General features: G+C 49.2%; 1 protein-coding gene across 1 annotated transcript; it reads right to left on the reverse strand.

The window, feature by feature from the left end:
• Positions 1-2,988: 2,988 nt before the first annotated feature.
• Positions 2,989-20,204, reverse strand: CUNH8orf74 (chromosome unknown C8orf74 homolog). The gene is made up of 4 exons (XM_031362263.1): positions 20,075-20,204; positions 18,515-18,707; positions 5,148-5,563; positions 2,989-3,327 (listed from the first exon to the last, which is right to left on the reverse strand). Exons 1-4 carry the CDS (start codon positions 20,120-20,122, stop codon positions 3,088-3,090), a joined length of 897 nt encoding a protein of 298 aa, XP_031218123.1. The 5' UTR covers positions 20,123-20,204; the 3' UTR covers positions 2,989-3,087.
• Between the last annotated feature and the right edge of the window lie 778 nt (positions 20,205-20,982).

Here is a 20,982-nt window from a genome sequence, read left to right on the forward strand (position 1 = left end):
CCTGGGTGTTAAACTTTGTTGAATTTCTGACACCATTCACAATATTGAAGGCATTCCACATGTGGTGGAACGAATCTCCCTGAGGCTCTCTGCTCTGCCTCGGTTGTGTGGAAGTACAAAACTGATCTTGGAGCTAGCTGTGCTTCTGTTGAACCTGCTATCAGTGTCACATAACACTGGTGTCCTTTACCAAGAGTGAAGGTCTTTTGAGTCAGTGATGTCCAATGAGCAGCTTGCATAAGGCATTTTAGGAATCCACAAAGAGCAAGTCACCCCAGAACTGCCTCATGGTCAATTGCTCCTTGTGTGTCAAATTCCAAGTTCTAGATGGCCTTGAAGTCCTGCGGACCTCCTGAGATGCCCAAGCTGTCTTTAGCAGCTTGGCACTGAGTTCTGCACCCAGGGATATTGCTGTGGCTTTCCTGGTGTACCTGATACCCAGTCTGTTCATACTGTGGTATTGCCGTTACCTTTCTAGAAAGAAGCCAAGCTGAGTTAGTCACATCTGGACTAGGCATGGTGAAGAATGTCTCTAATTACAGAATTCAAGAGACTGAGGCAGGATTGCCATAAGTTTGAGACCAGCCTAGTCTACATAGAAAGTCCCAGGATAGCTAGGGCTATATAGAGTTTCTGACTCAAAACCAATCACATTTTACCAGGCAGGTTCTTCTTTGATCAAATCTCTTGCTCCCAAAGGCTCTACTGAAAAGTCAAGTGTCCTGGCAAGCAGTGAGGTAAGTGGATGGCTGTGGGTTGAACATGCCACCCCCACCCTGGCCCAGGGCCAAGTCCTTCCTTCCACGTCTGCACCTTCCACACAGCACCTGGCTCATCTCCCCACCCTTCCCACAGGCTCTGGAGCCTGCTGGCTGGTGGCTTCCCACACCTACAGTGCACAGTGGCTTGGGGACTAAGCAGCTGTCAGGAGGATCGGCCCCTGAGCCTTCTCTGGGTTCCACCCTAAGGGGTAGGAGCCACCTGTCTTTGGTTGCTTGTGTTGCCCTGCTCTTGATAGGCCAGGGAGGCCTCGTGGACTATCCATGAAGTGTTCCACCGAATTATGGAAGGTTTGCGAGGAGAGGCCCGTCACTCTAGTGTCTTCTCATGTAGACTGAGACCAGGTGAGAGCTGACTCACTGCACGCCATGAGCACTCTCAAGTCTGTGAGTTACTTTTGTATAGCAGTGACCAAAATACCTGCAAAACAACTTTAGGGTTGAAAGGTTTATTTAGCATTTGTGTCTCTCGTGACAGGGAAAACACGGTTGAGGGGTGCAGGTCATGGTGACAACAGCATGCTGAGAGACAAATCAGGAGCAGGGACCAGATATCACCTTTAAAAGCCTACCTCTAGGGACATACTTCTGTCACCTAGGCTCTGCTACCCAAAGGTTCCACAGCACCTCTAAATAGTGCTACTGCCTGGTCAACAAGGGTTCATAACAGAAGCCTGGAAGGGGTATGTTAGATTCAGATCATAACAATGGTATGGTCACCACACCAAGGGTATGGTGGCCGAACCTGGGACAAGTAGAGGATTCCTGACCCAGCCTGTCATCTTTTAAAGCAAGTCTCCTGGCTTCCATTACACTGGGAATAAACAGTAAAGTGGGCCCAGTAGGTGTCACCCAGGACTGTCCCTGACAAAGCAGAATCTGTAACCACTCCATCCTCAGACCCTGACACTGTTCCAGGTTCATACTGGCATGGGGCAGCTCTTTTTTCAAGCTCCTCACAGCTTGGCATGTGTGGGGAGCTCAGGGAAGAACTCTCAGTCCACTATCTGCCTAGTGTCCACCCACCATGCTGGAAAATCATACTCAGGCTGCTTCCCAGGCCGCTCAGGGTCCACTGCCAGAATCTAACATCCAAGCCCTCTGTCTGCTTTGATCATAGATCCAGAGAGAACTTGAAAGGAGGTAGTCTCTCCTTCCCTGAAACCCACTTCACAGATGCCAACCCTAGTGCCTACTTGGCCTGTGGAAGTCAGCCAGGGGTGGGCATGCCAGTTTTCCCTCTGAGTATGAAACTTATAAGGGAGAAGCTTCCAGTGCAGAGCAATGCAGCTTTCCCTGATGTGATGAAGATGCTGGCTCACCATAGGCCACAGTGAAGAGCACTTGCCCTTGAGATGCTTCACGTCCTTCTCAATCTCTAGGGACAGAGGAAGAAGATTCTTATCTTATTCTTTCTTTTTATACAACCATCCATTTTTTTTTTTTTTTTGAGACAAGATTTCACGTATCCAAGGCTGATCTCAAACTTTCTAGGTGGCCAAGGATGGCCTTAATCTTCTGATCTCCTGCCTGTGCCTCTCAAATGCCAGGACTACAGGTGTTCACTACAATGCCCAGTTTATACAGTTCTGGGAATCAAACGCAGGGCCGCATGCATGCTAGGCAAGCATTCTACCAACAGAGTGAGAACCCCTCGCTGCACACCATTAACATCCAACCTACAGTGTGGCTGAAACTCCGGTGGGACCCCACTTTTTCTGGGTGAAGGAAAGAAGCCCCAGAGAGTGAAGGGATTCTGTCACTGCTTTGTAGACTTGGGACCACAAGAACTACTTTGCAGCATCTGCCCTCTTCAGACTGGCTTGACTGCTGCTGAGTTAGATGAACTTGGCTGAGCTGGTGGTCTATTCAAGCAGGGGCGGGAGGCGGGGTAACTGAGCCATTGTCTCCTGTCAAACCAAGCTGCAAGCTTGTGTCTGTCTGCATGAAGGCACAGTGCCCCGGGGAAAGAGTTCAGACAGAGCCCTGTGCGCTGTCTCCGGGCCTCTTTCTTAAGCTCTGTCTCTGGCTGGCTGTGAGCAGGTCCCTGACCTTGCCTGCACTATCTCCTAGCATCCTCTGTAGGAGGACCTCAGGGTGTGTTTTGCTCAGGGGACCTCTAAGGTCCCACTGAAAGAAAGGTCTGGCCTAGTCAATCAGCTACCCTCTTCAATCACACATTGCTTTCCAAGACAGAGACAGCATGGGAGTAGCTTTGTTCCTTTTAATCACTAGGAGCCTCTGGTCTATATTGAGCATGCTCCATGTTGCTTTTCTTGCGTGTCCTTGAGTGGTAGTCACCAGCCTCCTACTTCTTAGCTTTGCCTTTCTTTCCTTTATTGGCCTTACTAGCCTTAGGAGAGTCCTCTAAGGCTGCTGGGCCAGTGGTGATACAGGGAAGTGGGGGCGGAGGAGCACTGAGACTGAGCGTTTTCTTTTGCAGCCTCAGGTCCAATATGTCAAAGGCTGCCTGGATCTCGTACTGTAGAAGCTCCTGCAGGCACGCAATCTGGATGTGGATGGCCTCACTGACCAGACGCTCCAGAGCCTGCAAGATATGCATCAGTGAGCATGCTTGGAGGACAGCCAAAGCCCATCCTCCCCTCGCCAGCTGTGGCTCTTCATGGTGGTGGCCATCTTCTGTGGACACACCTCCTGTCCACCAGGTCTCTCCTTCACTACAGCTCATTGCTTCCTCCCTTCCTGCTGTCAAGTTCAGGGTAACAATCTCCTTGAGTGTGTCACTCATTCCTCACATGCTTGTGGAACCATAAGCCGGTGGCAACTCATAATCCATGTGGCCATAGTAAGCGCCTCCCTTGTATCTCACAGTCTTAGACACTTCATTGGAGGGGACAGACAGAGCTTTTAGAGAATAGACTTACCTTCCAACCAGCCAGCTACAAGAATGTGAGCCCAGCCCCCATTTACCATTGTAACAGGACACACTGTGACCCCCTTCACATTCTTGACCCTGCAGTGTCCTGGAGATATGTGAAAGGAGAAGCTGTGCATGATATCTGGAGGGGATGAAGGATATATGTTGGGGTATGCTGTTGTTTGTAATATATACTTAAAATCTGGTGTGCAGTTCATCCTGGAGTATTCCCCTGGATTTTACTTCTATATAGAAAATAATGTTCTTCCCCAGCATTAGGAGAATATTGGCCTCCACAAACCGTACTTGTCCTGTGGTGATGGGTGTTGAATGCCTCGCTTGGGCTTAGTGCCGGGGACCCCAAGCTCTGCCAGAGAGCCCTAAGGAAGGCCAAAGGGATCTGAAAGGCATGGTGGAGCACTGGAGGGCATGTTGGGAGCAGGAGTTGCTATCAGGCAGCCTTCCCCTGTCTTAGCTTATGGACTCTAAGGTATCACAGAACAAGGTCACTGAAGGACCTGGAGACAGTCTGTTCCTGAGCTTCCTGGACTCCCACTGGATGTCTGTTGTTTTGTGACTGAGTCAAGGTTGGCCTTGAACTTCTGATTCCCCTGTCTTCACTTCCTGAGTGCTAGGATCATAGATGTGCACGTCCATGCCTGCCTGCCTGCCTGCCTGCCTGCCTGCCTGCCTTGGATGTCTTCATGCACTTAGATCAATCACATGGTCTTGTCCTGTTACCATGTACCAGGAGCCTTGGCCCTGGATGAGCATCATCCAACCTGCTGGGTTATTATTATTTTAGCAATTTCCCATACAGAGTTTTGAACTTTAAAGTAATACTTATTTCTTTGGCTGACAAATCAGAAGCCCAAACTAATCAAACAATGAACAATGGAACCCTTCAAAACAAACTTGCAATGAGCTCTCCTGCTGTACCTGTGTGTATACTTTGTCTGTGTCTATCTGTCTCTCTATGTCTCTGTCTCTGTCTCTCTCTTGTTCTCTCTCTCTCATTCTCCCTCCCCGCCACCCCCGCATCCTGGGCTATCTGCTCACACACCTTCCCTGAGCTGTCTAAACCCTGGGTCTCCATGAAAATGTTTCTGACTACAGTCAAAGGGCACTTAGATATCTACCATAAGCTCAGAGACCCATGTTACTTTGATGACACACTCAGTGGTATCTGTCACCAGTCAACAACAATGGGAAAAACTCAGACTTCAGGGTCAGGAGGCCTCAACCCACTATGCATTCTACTCCACAGTAGCTTGGTGGCATTGAGCAAATGATGTTCTCTAACCCTATTATGTCACCACAAAAATGGAGACAAGAGTTTCTACTCTACAGGGATGTTGTGCAATGATGTGCATGCAAAGTCTGTGGGAAATGCTAGATGCCTATGTGGCCTTCTGTCCTCACTACCATGAAGGAGTCCTGTGAGTGAGTCCAGCCTGCTGTGTCTCATAGATCCTGGGGCAGAGCCTCACCTCCCTCCTCAGGGTTGGACGGGGCTGCCGCTGCCCTAGAGCCTCCTCAACCCCAAAGGCCTTCTGCAGCATCTGTGCCTGCTCCATGCACAGCGTCTCCTTCAGCACCAGCATGTTGTTGCGCTTCTCCACCTCAGCTGTGCTCAGCTCAGCCACCTGCTGCTCATGCCTCCACACATCCCTGTCTGTGCCATCCGTCAGTGGGAGGGGACGGGGTGGTACACACATTTCCACATGAGTGACAGTCAGGTTGACCTGCTGATCCTGGCTCAGGACATACTGGTAGAGTCTATAGTGTCTGATGAAAGTGTTATGGAAATAGTCACAGAGGGCCAGCAGGTGGGTGACGTTAAACTGCTTCTGGTAATCTCGAAGCTTCTTCCCCAGGATTGTCACAGCCTCTGTGATGGAGCAGCCTGTGGATACAGAGCAGTAGAGTACAGAGTGTAAATCAGGCTGTGAACCCAGGTTTGACCTCAGCCTGAATCCTGACTCTGATTCTCCAGTACCACTCACCAGCTCCCAAGAGCTCCGGAGTGTGGCTCATTTCCCATTTATTTCTTCTGTGGTAACTTGCATTTATTCCACTTTCTCTATGGTACTATTTCATCCTTTTGTCTTTAGACCCCTGCTCTGACTTGCTCCAAATGTGTTTTGCACTGTTTCAACGTCCAATTCCTCAGAAAGGAAACAGTGGAGCAACAAGGGGGTCTCTGCTGTTTGTGGGGAAGGTGGTGACTGGAGATGTGTTCAGGTAACCTGGATAATGGGGACTTGGGGACAGAGCTGGGCAAATAAGGTTCACCTCACCCAGAGTCAGCTCTGCAAACAGCACTGACAGTGAAGTTCCTCAGAGAAGGAATGGTTCTCTCCCATCCCTCCCCATGCCTGAGCCTTCTAGGTGCCTCCGTGCAATGGTTGGAGGCAGACCTCCATCCAGGCTGCCAGGACGTAACACAGAATTAGTCCCTGAAGGAGCATGGCAGACTGCTGTGCATGTCTTGGGCAGGGAAAGCAAGGTATGGCTTAAGAACATGACCCTCATACAACCAGGAAAGCCTGTTCTCACAGACGTTATGTGAGCTTGGTCATGTGTCTCTTTGCCCTCGATATGAGGGCAATGTAGGGTCACATGTGCTTAGAATGCATGTCCCTTTAGTGGCTGTGGAAATCAAGTGTTGGATGCAGGAGCCTGGCTTTTTCCTGAAGCCGGGGTGACTCAGCATCTCTCTTCCTTATTTCCTACCATCACACCTTACTCCTCTGGCTCTAGAGGAGTCTTCACTCTGCCTTTCCCCATCTCCTACAGAGGGATGACTTGGCTCTGTCCATAGGGTGGTGTTGAAAGTTTGCCATCTTAGTTGTCTACCTATTCTGGGCTCCTCAAAAGGCTGTGTTGCTCTCTGTGGGAATATTGACCATATTATCTCACCACGCTTAGTACCTCAGGAGGAAGTGGTGGTGTCTTGAAAACAGCAGGTAGGCAGGGACCTGCTTTGCTGAGAGGCTCTGGGGAGATTGCCTGGTGTATTTTTACATCTATGTGACCAAACCCGACAGATTCAACTTAAGGGATGAAGAGTTTCTTGTATTTTGGTTCATTTTCAGAGGTATTCCAGTCTGTCATAGTGGGGAAAGCGGGGATTGAGGCTGTATCTGAGACAGTGTATGCATGTGTGAAGTGAAGGATAGTCAAGTAAGAGTGGACTAGAAAGCAGACAGAGCACAGAGCTGGGACAGGCATTGGATGTCACCTTTAAATGTCCATGTTCAGCACTGCAGCCAGTTAGGCCCATCTCCTAAAGAGTCCATGTGACTCACTGGGAAGTGAATATTCCAAACAGGACTCTTTAGGGGACATTTCAGATTGAGACTGTTAATGCCCGGATTCCACAGGTAAGTGAGGAAGTAGGTGAGTATAGGCTGGAGTCTGGTGTAGGCAAACCAGAGTAGACCAGGCTCAGTGTTAAGAGCTATGTTTCTGTCTTAGGGGAAGGCTCTGGCTTGGGTGAGTGTCCTTCCAAGACACTCATTCTGACCCTTCCTAGCTGGGGCACCGGCACTTTTCAGTTGAATGTAAAGTCGTAGATTGCATATACTAACTTAAAGGATTGTTGGAGCTTCCAGTGAGCTAGTATATGCATTTGCCTTTCCTAGAGCTACAAGGCAGAGAGCCATAGATGCTACAGGGGTAGAGGAGCTATGCTATTCGTTTGAGAAAGCTTTGCCTCCCTCTTCCCTTCCTCCCTGGCTCCCTCCTCCCTCTTCTTTTCATTGCTTCTGATATTCCTCCTTTCTTCCCCAACCCCCACCTCCTGCTCTCTCTCCTGTGTTCCTCCTTCCATGTCTTTACCCTTCCTGTCTTCAGCTTCTTTCTGAGCTCCCCCTACCCTTATTTCAAGGTCAATATATCAACTGTTGACAGGTCTATGAACAGCCACTGCCCATCCTATAAGGAGGTGCTGTGCTGGGTGCTGATAGTGCTGTGATAAAAAGTCACACCTCTGCCTATGAAGAGTAGGCGATAGAGGCCATAGCCTTGGTGTTCAACAAGGAGAGGACTGGGCCAGAGGAGCACTCAGATGACTGCAGTCTGAGAAGAAGGGGTTGGTCAGCGGCTTTGTTCTGGCTCAGAGAGGCGGAGCAAGAGAGGGAGGTCAGTCCAGGGTGGAGAGAAAGAGCTGAGCAAACAACAGCATGGCTCAGATTGGGGGCAAGATGGGCCTAGAACAGTAGAGTTAGATAGACCGCAGCAAGTGCTGGTGGCAGAGTAGGTAGCAAGCAAATGGGAGGGACCCGTGGGCCATGCTCAATCCCTATGGCTTAGATTTCAGGAGCAGACACTTAAGAACATCTACCTGAGCAGTGGGTTGGAGGTGAGCAGAAATGAGTTCCTGGAGAAGGGAGTGGGATGTCTGTGGGTAGGAGCAGCAGGCCATGATGGAGAGAGGAACTGAAGCCTAGGGATTGGCTTGAAGAAGGTGCCGATCTGGTTCACCAATCAGAGGATCTTGCCAGCTGCTACCTGGGGAACAGGGACAGCACCAATGCCTAGTGCCCCTTGCTACACTATTCTTGTCTGGGCTTGGTGTTTGAGTGAAGATTCCTCGACTGCAAAGACAGCCAATGGACAACAGCACCTTCCCCTGGGAACACAGTGAGGAAAGCACGTGTGCCCTGAGGAGCAGCTGGCCTCTCACCTAGGTACTGGCCCAGCTCTCTCTTGCTGTGCTTTTTTATGCTGCTACTTGCTGAAGCAACTCTGATGTGTCTGTCACCTGCATCCGCTGCATTTCTTGTGGCTGTAACCTAAATCCCTTCCAGAGGCAACTGGAAGGCTTATTGGGCTCACAATTTTAGTCCCGCACAGAAGGGAAAAAGCATGGTGAAATGGGACAGTGAGTGATGTAGGAGTATATAGCAGAGGCTACCTCATTTGGTGGCGCTCAGGAAGCAGAGTGAGAATGGAACAAGAGGCAGGCATCCTCCTCGAAGGCCCTCTCCCCGTGACTACTTCTACCCAATTTACTTACTTACTCCTAAAGGCTCCACAGCCAATAGAATAGGGCCAGAGCTGGGGACTGAGTACTCAAAACATAAGCCTGTGGAAGATGCTGCATATTCAAACCCTCACATCATCCAGGTTCCCTGGCCTCTTTTTGCTATCCTTTTGTGTTCCTCTGACACACACACTTTCTTTTCTCTCCTCTTTCTTTTTAACAATCTTATATACTGGGCTACATAAAGTTACTTTCATGCAAGTGCGTAGTGCACTTTGAATATCTCCCATTCTGTTACCTTCCCCCCTTCCACCCTTCCCTCTCAGTCCCATGGTTTCCCCTAGTCAGTTTTGCTTCCACTTTAGTGCCATCCGTGCATATATGACGTTGATTCCACAACAAATATGTGAACAGTGAAGCAGGAAAGACAAAGGACCCAGATAGAAACCCATGCAGCTAGGGCAAGAGAGTCTAGAAGAACACACTGGAGAACGAACTGCTTCTTCAGCACGTAGTGCTAACGAATCTAGATATCCACATGCAGAACGAAACTAGATTCCTATCTCTTGCATATTAGTTTATTAAAACTCCAAACAAGTCAAGGGGACACACCTTCAATGGGACAAAAAAAAAAAAATTGAGCTCTAACTATGTTCTGAAGCTCAGCTCTGATCCTTAGCATTGATTTTTTTTTTTCTGTGTTTCTTGAGCATCACGGACATCCTGATTAGCAGAAAGGAAGGACTAGGCCCAGTGGGACCCCCTGACTGTGCCTCTCAGCTCTGTACTTTAGAATCCCTGGGGCCATTCTAGAATGCAGAGAGTTCCCTACAAACACAGCCCTGTCTCATCCATCTGTGTCAAAAGGTGAGGACTGGTTCCCAGGGCAGGGCTGCTTTTAGAATGTCTTCTTTGCATCTGGGATCAAAGCCAGGAGATCTCAGCCTCTGGCTAAAAGGTGACCAGCAGGAACACAGAGCCTCTCCTCTCGGTGATTACTTCCAGGTCATTACCCTCCTACTGCTGGAGCCTTTCCTACATGGGCATGAGTCTGGGGCCACGCAGATTTGTAGGCATATTGACAGATTCATTTCTTCTTTTGGAGAGGGTGGTAGTAGTTGAAAAATGACCTGAAATAGGCAGTCTTGGCTACTTTGAGGGCACATGCATTCTGCCAATTGTCAAGAATTGAGGATGTAAGTATAAACACCTGCAGTTCATTCAAGGCCCAGGATGAAAAAGGCAAGGAATATGGAAGGGGTGGCCAGAGGATGTGTGGGTGCCAAAGAACAGGTGAGGGGTTCCTCAAGCTGAAGGAACACATAGAATCCTTAAGTTTTTTTTCAGTTAAGCACTACAGTGCAGCTCCAGCGTGCCCTTGGGGTAGTGAAGCAAGAGGAGGTTAAGTGGGCTTCAGACTGAGAATGACAGCCACATCGAGGGACCACCAGACAAGAGATCCTAGGTGAGTGCCAGGAAGTCATTAAAGCTGGCCTGCAGGCCTAGGTGAAGCACTGTGGTGAGCCGTCATCAGAACTTCTCGAGGATCCTCATGATAAACTTGCCAGAATGTGCTCTGTTCTGCCTGTAACCTGGCCTGGCCCAGCAGTGCACAGCATGGGGGTCCTGCCCCTCTATGTGGGTGGCCATGTCTACTGCTTTTCCCAAGGCTAGCCTGTCCTCTGAAGCCCCAGCAGCCACACACAGAATTCAGATTTTCATATGACATCTATTAGGCCCAGCCATGTCGGAATCTTCCTGAGATTGTCATACAGCCTTCTTGAAAGGTAAGGAATCGCTAGTGCAGGCTTTGCCTGGGTCAATGGGAAGAGTCCCCGGTTGACTCTGAACTCCACCAGAGACACCGTCTGGGTTCAGTAGACCTTGTCCCTCACTGCCGTGAGGTGCACAGTTGGCTCCTTGTGTCCTAGTGACTCAGCATGGAGGGATTAAGTCGCAGAAGTCTCTGGTAGAGGCAGGCAGAGCTGGGCCTGCACACTGCTCTTCAATAACAGGGAGTGGCCTTCATTTGCATTGGCCACTGGGAACTTCCTGAAGTCTGTCCCCAAACCCCTGGAGGCCCACACCTGTGAGGAGGAGCAGAGTGGAGGAGGAGAGGAATGATGGGAGAAGGGTGTGGGGGAGGATCTGCCGATGGCAAAGCAAGAAGCTTGCTCCAGCATTGGGCAGAAAAGACCTGGAAGGGGAGCACTCACGTCTCCCTAGCAGCATAGGACAGGAGACCAGCCTGAGGGTGGGGAGGACGTAGGACTGGTGAAGAGTGGCTGATCTTTCTGGATGGGGACCGGATGACTTATGTGTCTCCAACAAGATAGTCTGTTTGCCTTGTTTTGGATCCAAGGCAGATGAGTCAAGCCAGGACACAACCTGACAACTTGACTTTCCCAGTACCTGAGTAGCAGAGGATGGCCTGAGAAGAGGAAGGCAGAGGGGAGCTCAGGCCTGTCACCTCTATCTAGCTCCATCCTGTGTTCCACAGCATCCAGAGGCCCATGCGGTGACTACCAAGGCAGTATTATCCTCAGGGTTGGAGGATACCACAGCATCACATCACATCTACTTGTGTCATTTGGGCTCCCAAGCCCCTCTCAGCTCAGGGAGACTCACACTGACCCATGGGGCACATTGAGGATCAGAGGCTGAGAGATTCACTCAAGGATACACAGTTGAGGATTGGCAGAGTTAGAATTCAACCCAAGCCACTTGTCTCTAAGTGACTTCAAGCTCTCTTTGTAGATGTTTAGAAGTGGATGCAAGAAAGAAGGTTGTTCTGCAGTGGGTACCATCTCAGAGATACGTAGTCCGAGCCAAAGACCTCGAAAACAAACTGATCCAAGGAAGCTGAGCAGTTTCAAAATGCCACAAGCTCAGTCTAGTTAAAAAATCATCAAGGTGGGGCTGGAGAGATGGCTCAGTGGTTAAGAGTACCAATTGCTCTTCTGAAGGTCCTGAGTTCAGATCCCAGCAACCACATAGTGGCTCACAACCATCCCTAATGAGATCTGACTCCTCTTCTGGAGAGTCTGAACACAGCTACCTTGTATATATATAATAATAAATAAATAGATAAAATCTTTCAAAAAAATCAACAAAGTGGAGCAAAGGTAAAGGGTTTCAAATCTCCTCAGGGTAGATCATCTCGGTGGACCAAAGTACCTTGTTCTATAGATGGATCAACTGAGGTCCAGAAAAAGGATGGGACCCTTCCCAACCCAGGAACCAGGGCCTAGCATTAGAGGCTGTTTTAACTCCTAACCTAGGGAAAGGACATGTTTCTTCTACTTCTTGCCCCTGAACCCTGGGGCTTCTTGAGGTGAGAAATGTCTCTGAAGGTAGCTGGCCACAGTCCCTGAGGAAAGGAAGGGATAGGCCAGAGCAGGAGACACCATTTTGCTGTTATCCTGGGAGAGTGCTCGGTGCCTGCTGTGCTGAACAACCATTTTTAGATGACACCTGTGAGATTTCTCCACCTTTGCCTGGCCCCATTTCCACGTCATCTGTCTCTTCCTAGGTCTTTGAGGTGCTGACTTTCTTTCTCTTTGGGGCAAGTTGTCCCTTGAGGAATGTCCCATTCCTGCAGAGGCCAGTGGTACTGCAGGGACAGGAGCCTGGATAGTCTGGTTCTAAAACCCCTGAGGAAGACCTTCAGGATCCCTCTCAGGCTGCCAGGCTGAAACTTTGCCTCTGCCCTGGCCTTCAGATTGAGACAGACTACCTTCCCCTCATCTCCACCCCCGTGGTTGACAGTCACTGTGAGTGCCCCCCTTCCCCACCCCACCCCCCGACACTGCTCTCAGAGTCTGGCTTCTCCACAGAGTAGCTCAGTGAGCCCATGAGAGCCCAGGCTGTGAGGAGTCAGAAAGATGCAGCTCACACCTGGTCGCAGCGTGTCCTCACTTGCACAGTTGATTCTCTTTAGAAATCAGTGCTTTTATCTGGAAAATGGAGCCAATAAAAATCTTGCCTTGTCAGATCCAAAGAGAGTGACTGTCTCAGGCTTCCCATAGTGATAAATAATGTGCTTGTGTGTGTTCATCCTCTTTCTCCTCCTTAGGTCTCTACCAGTACCTCCCTGGAGATACTCTTGAATGTGTCTCTCTAGACGTGTGGTACTAGGTTAGGCCCTGAGTCCTGGATACAGAGTGACCTCTATCCATTGGGAAATGGGACATGGGTGTCAGAGAGAGGATTCTAAAGTGTGCTGTTGGATGGGTTGAGAAAAGATCAGGTGGCCTCCTGGATCCCTTTCCACACTAAGAAGCTGTGGGGATTTCCACGGAGCTGACAGTCCCCTGAGCCATAATGGGCTGCGGTAGGTGCTGGGAGCCATGCTCTGCAGTGTGCCACAGCCTTGGAAGGGAGCCCCAACTCTGCACTCCAATCATCTTAACTGTCACCCCTGTTTGAGATGAAAACAACCAAATAATCCTCCTGTGTCAAGAACACGACTCTACCCAGACTGCCAATCAGTGACTTTATACACCAGCTCTCTGCTGGATGCTGGGGCTTCAAATGACTGAGGAAGGACAGGAATAAGATAGAGAGGATCACAGTCAAGAGTTGGAGGACTGGCTTGCAGGAGACCTGCAATCTGTCCATAGGTGGCATGCATAGCTCACAAACACAGCTTGCCAATTCAGTCTGGTCCAAGACAAGGACCCTACTGAACCCCTCCTGCTGGTGGCTGGTATCAGTCCCCAGGTTCATGCAGGCGACCCAGTTAGGAGCACACCCCCAGATATCTGACCTGACCCTTATTCCATCTTTCCATCCCACTTGAGGAAGGGGTCTTTCTCAGGCTACCTGGCTATCTCTTGGGTCTGCAATCTACTGCATGTGCTCAAGGTCCTTGACCCAAATGCAAAGTCAACAGGTAGGGTGTGGATTCTGAGTCAGACACAGACCTAGATTCAAATCTTGAACCCATTTACCCCGGGTGCATTCTTAGGAAAGTCAGTTAATCTCCCTGGGCCTCTGCATCTCGCCTTTAAAACACTGCTTTTCATACCAGACCATAGGGAAGATGATTGATGCCACAAGTAAAGTTAGATTTTTCCTAGCCACCCTTGGCAGGACTGATGGCCTGGCCAGGGAAGAAGAATGCTGACATAGTTAGCAGTGACCCCACCTTGCATAGTGGTTGAGTATCTCACCTTCCCCCACCCTGAACTGTTTTTTTTTTTTCTTTTAATATGGACTCTTGTGGTATAGTCAAGATGGCTTCCATCTCAAAACCTCCTGTCTCAACCTCCCAAATTCTGGGATGATAGACATATGTCATAATATAGACATATGTCACCTCACTTGGCTTTCTTCTTCAAATTTATATACACTGGACACCTAACTTCTACCCCAAAGAGCTTGAGCTTTTTTGTTTTTTGTTTTGTTTTGTTTTGTTTTGTTTTATAAGATAAGGCTTTCAAAGCAGTTGGGGGTTAAATGATGTCATGTAGTCTGAACAAGGCCTTATATGAGAAGGAGTGGGCACATACAGAAGGGGACCATGGGAGGACATGGGAGGTGATGGCTACTAGAGGCCAACAAGAATAGTCTTAGGAACAGGACTACCAGTACCTCCTCTCAGACTTGCAGCCTCCAGAACAGTAAGGAATCAGATGTATGTTGCTGACTCTTATGCTCTATGGCCATTGCAAGGGTGGCCTGATGTATCCTATCCACCCAGGGAATGTCTGACGTGAGAGTTGCCAGTTTGTCTCAAGAAACATTTCACATCTCCATCAAAGGCCTTGGTGGAAATCTTGGCAAAGAAGCTCTACCTAATGTCTCTATCCTGGTCTGGTCCAAGGCCCCTGCTCAGTCTGTCCCGGGCAGGAAGAAATGACATCTGCTCTCTGCTTTGCTGGACTGGGGTGCTGCAGATGAGAGTACAGAACTTGTGCATGGCCATGAGTAGCCTGGGTGGAAGAGCCATGCTGGGTAGCCTGATGAGTCATTGCTTACTCCAGGTCTGGGTTGCTGGGGACAGGCAGGTGGCTGCCTTCCCACCCTCTGGTGGCCTGGTGACATTTCCTGGAGAATCAGGAGTGGCATGGGTGGAACCAGAGATACCAGGACCATGATACACACTCTGCTCTGCCTCTATCAACCGGTTCTCTAGTCTGCCTTCCTCCTAGCCGCAGGATTTTGTGGTCAGGCAACAGAACAGGGGTGTCTTCCTACTTCATGTATCCATACTGTCATGGTGACAAAATGTGTTTGGCTGGGGAGAGTCCTCCAAGCAAGCAGAGGGCAGGAACTACAGAGTGAAATGGAGGTGGTCCAGGCTACCCCAGCTCCCTTCATCTCTCCTTCCTGAGCAGTCCCCTATCTGTAGTTCTCTCCTTTCTCCTGAGCCTCTGTGCCCTTTCCTGCCATTCTCCTCTGCCAGGATGTGCCCGACCGGAAGAACTCTGCCACTTGACCCCCATGGTTGATGATCTCACCCTAGGTCCAGGAGGCAGCTGGATGTGAGTTGTCCAGCCTTCCCGGAGGCTGCCCCGAGAAGGTGCCAAGTACAGACCTCTTTCTTCTGGCCTGGAATTGAGGCCAGAAGATCCTGGGAGCCCTTTGCCAGGATGGAATCAGCTTATGCTTTTGAATAAAGGGCCGCCCTTTTCCCTCCCAATGCTGGGCTCGATTGGGCAAGGAGATAAGCTGAGTTGGCAGCCATCCTGGCAGGGCTCTGAATCACTGTTGTGCAAACACAGCCCCTCCCTAAACACCGCCTGCCAATGCCCTCATCTGTCGTGCAACCATCCTTAGCCTAGGCTACCCACAACAAAGCACCCCAGGGAAGCCACCTGCCAAGAAGAGCGGCAGCCAGTGTGGATGTCAGCCGGAACAGAAACTCTGATGGTGCCGGTCTGTGGCCCCCACTGCCTGCATCCTATGCCAACTCCTGTCATTGGTGTGATGTACCTAGGAGGGGCTGAGGCGGGATGTAGGATAGGGACTCGGGTGCCCTCATCAGGACAGAGTGCACTTTCTTCACTCATGCAGGCAGGTAGGTGATAGTGCTTGTGTGCATATTTGCCAGAGTAGGTCATGGCCCGTGGCAGCTGGATTAGAAGGCACTTGGAGATTTGCTGGGCTTCCTTTGTACTGACCCATAACCTGAACCCATCTGCAGATGAAGGGAAGATAAGCAATGCTTTGTCTGGCTCCTTATCTCGAACCATTAGCTTTTCACTTAGTCCAGTGCACTTGACAGAGCATCCAGCAGAGTGTCTGGCCAGAGGTGTGCAGAGACAAAGCTGGAGTGAACAAACACACCCTCTGTCTGCGTTGGTGTTTTCTCTGCTGGTGAGACCCCAGGAGCTCCTAATAAATGAAGGCCAGGTCCACTTGAAGAAGCCAGTGTAATAACTGACCGCTTCAAAAATAATTATGTGGGACAGGGGAAAAAAAGGCATTTATGCAGGGGCACTACTGTCTGGTTACCAGTTCCATCTGACCCAAGCTGGGGGGTGGGTAGGATAGATTTCCATGCCCAGGAAACAATACCAGGCCATGGTGCTGGAGGGGGCATAATAGAACGGACCACGTCTGATTTATTTCAAACCATAGAAAAAATTTAAAAGGTTAGCATCTGTAGGGAAAAAAACCAGCAACTCACTTAGACAAAAGACTTCAAAGTGTGGTCAGTCAGTGATGGTTCAAGTCAGCCAGCTTCAAGACTTTTAAGATGGCAGATGCTGCCTCTGATTTGCAATTTTTTCCTGTTCATTCTTTTAAGCTTTCTCCTACTACTTTAAGTTGTGGACAGGGTTGTTCTTTATGATGCTGTCTACTTCACCTTTGCTTCATTTCCAATAAGGGGTGAGTGGCATAGAGACTTCTGATCAGCTTCCTGTGTTTCATGGATTTGGCCCCTGGAGTGTGATGGTCACAAGAGACACTGTACATAGTACATAAATGCAGTCACCTCCTTACTACATAGAGAAATGTCTTTATTGCAATTTGTGAAAGAGAAAGTGTCTTAGGATTTCAGCTCTTTTAAGAGCCAAGTAGACAGTGGTGAGCTGTTATGTGTGTATGTGAGTGTGTGTGTGTGTGTGTATGAGCACACATGTGCATGTGCATGTGCATGCACATGTGTTCATGGTGTGCAGTCCTATACATGCATGTATGGAGACCAGATATCAATGTTGGATGTCTTTTTTAGTTGTTTATTTTTTGAGACAAGGTTTCTCATTGAACCTGGATCTTACCATTTTGCTAGCAAGTCCCTGAGATCTATCTTTCTCCAAGCCTCTTGCCCACTACCCCTAGTTCTGGGGTTGTAGACAGACACCACAAAGCCCTGCCTTTATGTGGTTGCTGAGGACCCCAGCCCAGGTCCTCACACTGGGGCAGCAAGCAATCTAGCAATTGAACCATTTTCCCTAGCCCAACTTTTAAGAATTTTTATTTTTATTTTGCAGGTTCACCATTTGGGGTCACAGCCCAACCGTGAACCTGGGTGACTGGTTCAGATGTGACCAGAAGGGAGAGAAAAGGGAGACCAAGATCAACACTAGTGTTGGGCAGAGTTGAGGTGGAACACTCCATCACTCCAGCAGAGCAGTGGAGGCAGAAGTCAGTGAATCATACAGAATCATACAGAAGACTCATACAGAGTTTTGAATGGGTGGCTGGTCTGGAAACAGGTGAGGTTGTCCGGTAAACAGCCCCCCAGCAGTTGGGGTGATGGTGGCACTTGGCTTCCATGCTTGTGAGAGTCTTCTGGCTTTTAGCCAAGCTGTAAGCACAGCTTCTAAAATGCTTTCCACTTATGACCCTTTTGTACCCTCACCAAATTTATTTTGAGGCTGAGTCTCATCTTATAGCCCTGGCTGGTCTGGGACTCACTATGTTCACTGTGTAAACCATCCTGGCCACATACTCATAGAGACCTCATCTACCTCTATTCCCAAGTGCTGAGATTAAGGTGTTTGACACCATCCCCAGCATCATACCCTCCAAATTTAACACAACTCCAGCTATGTAGCTAAAGAAAATAGGTATGCAAATCAAACACTTACCCATTATGAGTATTATATTTTAGACATTTTTCAGTAGATGTAATTTTACAGTTGATTAAATATTACATTGAATTTACATATTAATGAGATGATCTACTTGCTTATTTAAATATAAAAAAGAAATTTTGGATATTTGATACTATGGAATATAGAATATTTTCAACATTTTTCAGATTCCATTAATATTTCGATTTTACAGTGCTGCAAATACTTGCTTCAAATAAATACATAGTCCAAAATGACAGAAGTGTATCCAGGGCCCTTTCAGAAACTGATAGAAAACTTGCCCTAATCTCAAGCCAAAATCATTGAATGATATTCCTATGAAATTTAAGTCTGCAATTCAAATAGTAACTTTAAAGACCAAACCTTCTAATACAATGCAATCCAAAGGTTCCCTGGTGTGATGCACACTGAGGAATGGCAGTGGGAAATATACTCTTTGCTTTTAGTAACTAAGCCATTATATTTCCTTAATGGTCCTGCAGTGACCAGCTCACTCCTGAAGGGACACCCTCTGAGGACAGCCATTGTGGGGTCAGCCTGTTGTCCCAGGACATGAGAAAGAAGCCCATGAAAGGCTTCAGGGAAGGGGCCGATGCACTTGGTTTATATAAGCAAAGGAAAGGTAATGCTCTGAGCATCTAGGGGCAGTATTTCGTGGGGATGGGGTGGGGGTGGGGGATGTGTGCTACAAGACCTACAGCTGTGGAGATCAGAGATGGGGAGCAGAGCCCAGGGCTATGCTGTTTCTGAGCGCAGCACCTCTGAAGAGGTCTCTGGCTCCCGAGGGCTCCCGTGTACCCTCAGCAACACTCCTTACCTTTAGTTTCCTTGAGCAGCTCTTCTGTGAACTTGACCACCTGCACCACCTCGACCCATGGGAAGCCTTTGCCCACAGCAAAGATGACGCTGTCATAGAGGGTGTCCAGCAGTATGCTCTGGCGGGCATCCCTCAGCTCATCAAACTCCTCCCAGTTCAGGAGCCTCCGTAGGTGCTGTCGCGCCTGGGGTTTCTGCAGGATAAAGGAGACAATGTCATCGCTGGACAAGACACTGATACGGGGTCACACGTCCATCCTGAGAATAATCAGGCATGTGGGGACACCAAGAAGAATCCAGCTTTGGTTTCTAGACAGCTGTGCCTCCCCCTTTCTGGGGACTTGTTCTTTTGGGTGTGCTCCCATGTGTGTTGGTACACATGTGTGGGTGTGCTCCTGTGCGGGGGAGTGTGAGGGAAACCTCAGGTATCAGTCCTCACTCATAGTCCACTTTGGGTTTGGGATGGGTCTATCACTAGCATGGAACTTGCCATGCTTGCTGCCTCTTGCCTCCCTAGCTTTGGGATTATAAAGCTCTGGCACTACCCATGGGTGCCTATGAAAACACTCTGGGGATCAGACTCAGTCAGGTCCTTGGGCTTATGTGGCAAGCACTTGGCCAGTTTAGCTCTCTCCCCAACACCACTTACTCTTTTTACTAACATTTCTTTGAGGGTTCTCATGCTTGCCAGTGCAGCCCCGGGTTTGTACACTTCCAATAAGCCTCAGGTTTTGAATTATGGTTCCCCCCCCCTTCTGTTTGCCAAAACACATTCATTTCTCTCCAAGACTACTTTTAACTGGCTAACCTGATGCATTCTTGCCAGAGTGTAAATGACAGATGAAGAAGAGGTTTAATAAGGTGATGTTTAACTTGATGGAAACTCGGGCACTCTTGTGAGCTGCAAGAAGACTGATAGGTTAAACTTTCCTCTCAGTGTTCTGTAGCCTCTCTGGAAGGGTTGTATAGGAGAAGCAAGAGTCAATTCAATGATAAGAAATGGAGAGCTGTAGAGACCTTGCCATACACAGGGGTTCCGCTTCCCAGGGTAAGGAGGCTGTAAGTGGAGGAACCAAGAAGAGCAATGGCAGACCCCATGACAGTGAACCTAGAGCCCTGTTCTTCGCCCCCAGCAGTTTCTGTTTATTCTATCCCTCTGTGCCATGCAGACCTTTCCTGCAGCTCCTATCAGCAAGAGTCCTTTTGCCCCTCCTCACTTGTGAGACACAGATCTAGAGGGCTGCTGGGGTCCAAGGCAGCAGATGGCAGGCACTGTCTCTTCCTTCCTCCCCTCTCCCAAGTGGGCTGGTCCATAGCCTAGATTTTCCTGTGGGCCCCAAACAGCCTATGACTGTAGAATTCCAGCCTCAAGCATCCATTGCACCAGATTCAAGAGCAGTGACCCTGGAATTCCAGCCTCAAGAATCAATTGTGTCCTCAGAGGTGATGGGATGGGATGTTAGAGGTGCCACTCAAGGAGACAGCATCCACGAGCCTCACTGGCACACCTTCCCCCTCCCCACCACATCCACCAAAAGTCTCTAAGAACCCAGATCTTCACCTGAAACTGGAAGACTTCCTTCACTCCCTGGGGTGTTAGGAGTGCCATGGCCCTGACTCCTCCCAGTTGCTAGGAGACCTCACTGGGACTTACTGGGTCCCCAGAACCTTGGCAAAGAAGGTTGGCTTTGTTATGTCATGGGTTCCCTGGACTCCTTCTAGTTCCTTTCATCCTGGTCCTTCAGAAGTCCTTGCATCTTGTGCATTTGTTCGGGGATGCCCCCTTCTCCCTTATTGTCAGCCTTAGCTGCCAATCTGCTCATGTGCATGGATGAGCATGTGTGCATGTATACACACAAACACACACACATGCACACACACACACACACACACACACACACACACACACACACACACACACAACCTCATCCTATACATCCCGATAATTCCAGCCCAGGTCTTCCTGTCCTTCTACAGGTCAGACTTGATCTTCATACCAACCTTCACATCCTTACTTCATCCCTCAGGATCTAACCCAACCTGCGTCCCTATCCCTACTCAGTGGCTTCCATAATTCTGCGCTTTCAATATCTTGACTTTGCTCTGAGGACCCAGAGAGCAGTTAAGGAGGGGGGCCCCAATTGCTGTGCCCAAGCACTACATGCTAGAAGTGAGGAGTCAGGCTTTCTCCTGACCTCTCCTTGTCCTGGTAGCACCTGGGAACCTAAGGAACAACTCTGGCTTTCCCCCCTCTCATTGCCCATGTCCAGAGCCCCAGTAGGAGGGCCTGGAAACACTGCCTGGGAATGATGTTCTCTTATGTGCCGCTTGGTTCTCTGTCAACTTGACACAAGCTAAGGGTCACCTGGGGCCCTTAACTGAGAAAATGTTTCTATCAGATTAACCAATAGGCAAGTCTGTGGGGGCATTTTCTCTATTAATGGTTGTTGTGGGAGGCCCCAGACATAT

Source organism: Mastomys coucha, unplaced genomic scaffold, assembly GCF_008632895.1.
Source record: "Mastomys coucha isolate ucsf_1 unplaced genomic scaffold, UCSF_Mcou_1 pScaffold9, whole genome shotgun sequence".
NCBI classification, from domain to species: Eukaryota; Metazoa; Chordata; class Mammalia; order Rodentia; family Muridae; genus Mastomys; species Mastomys coucha.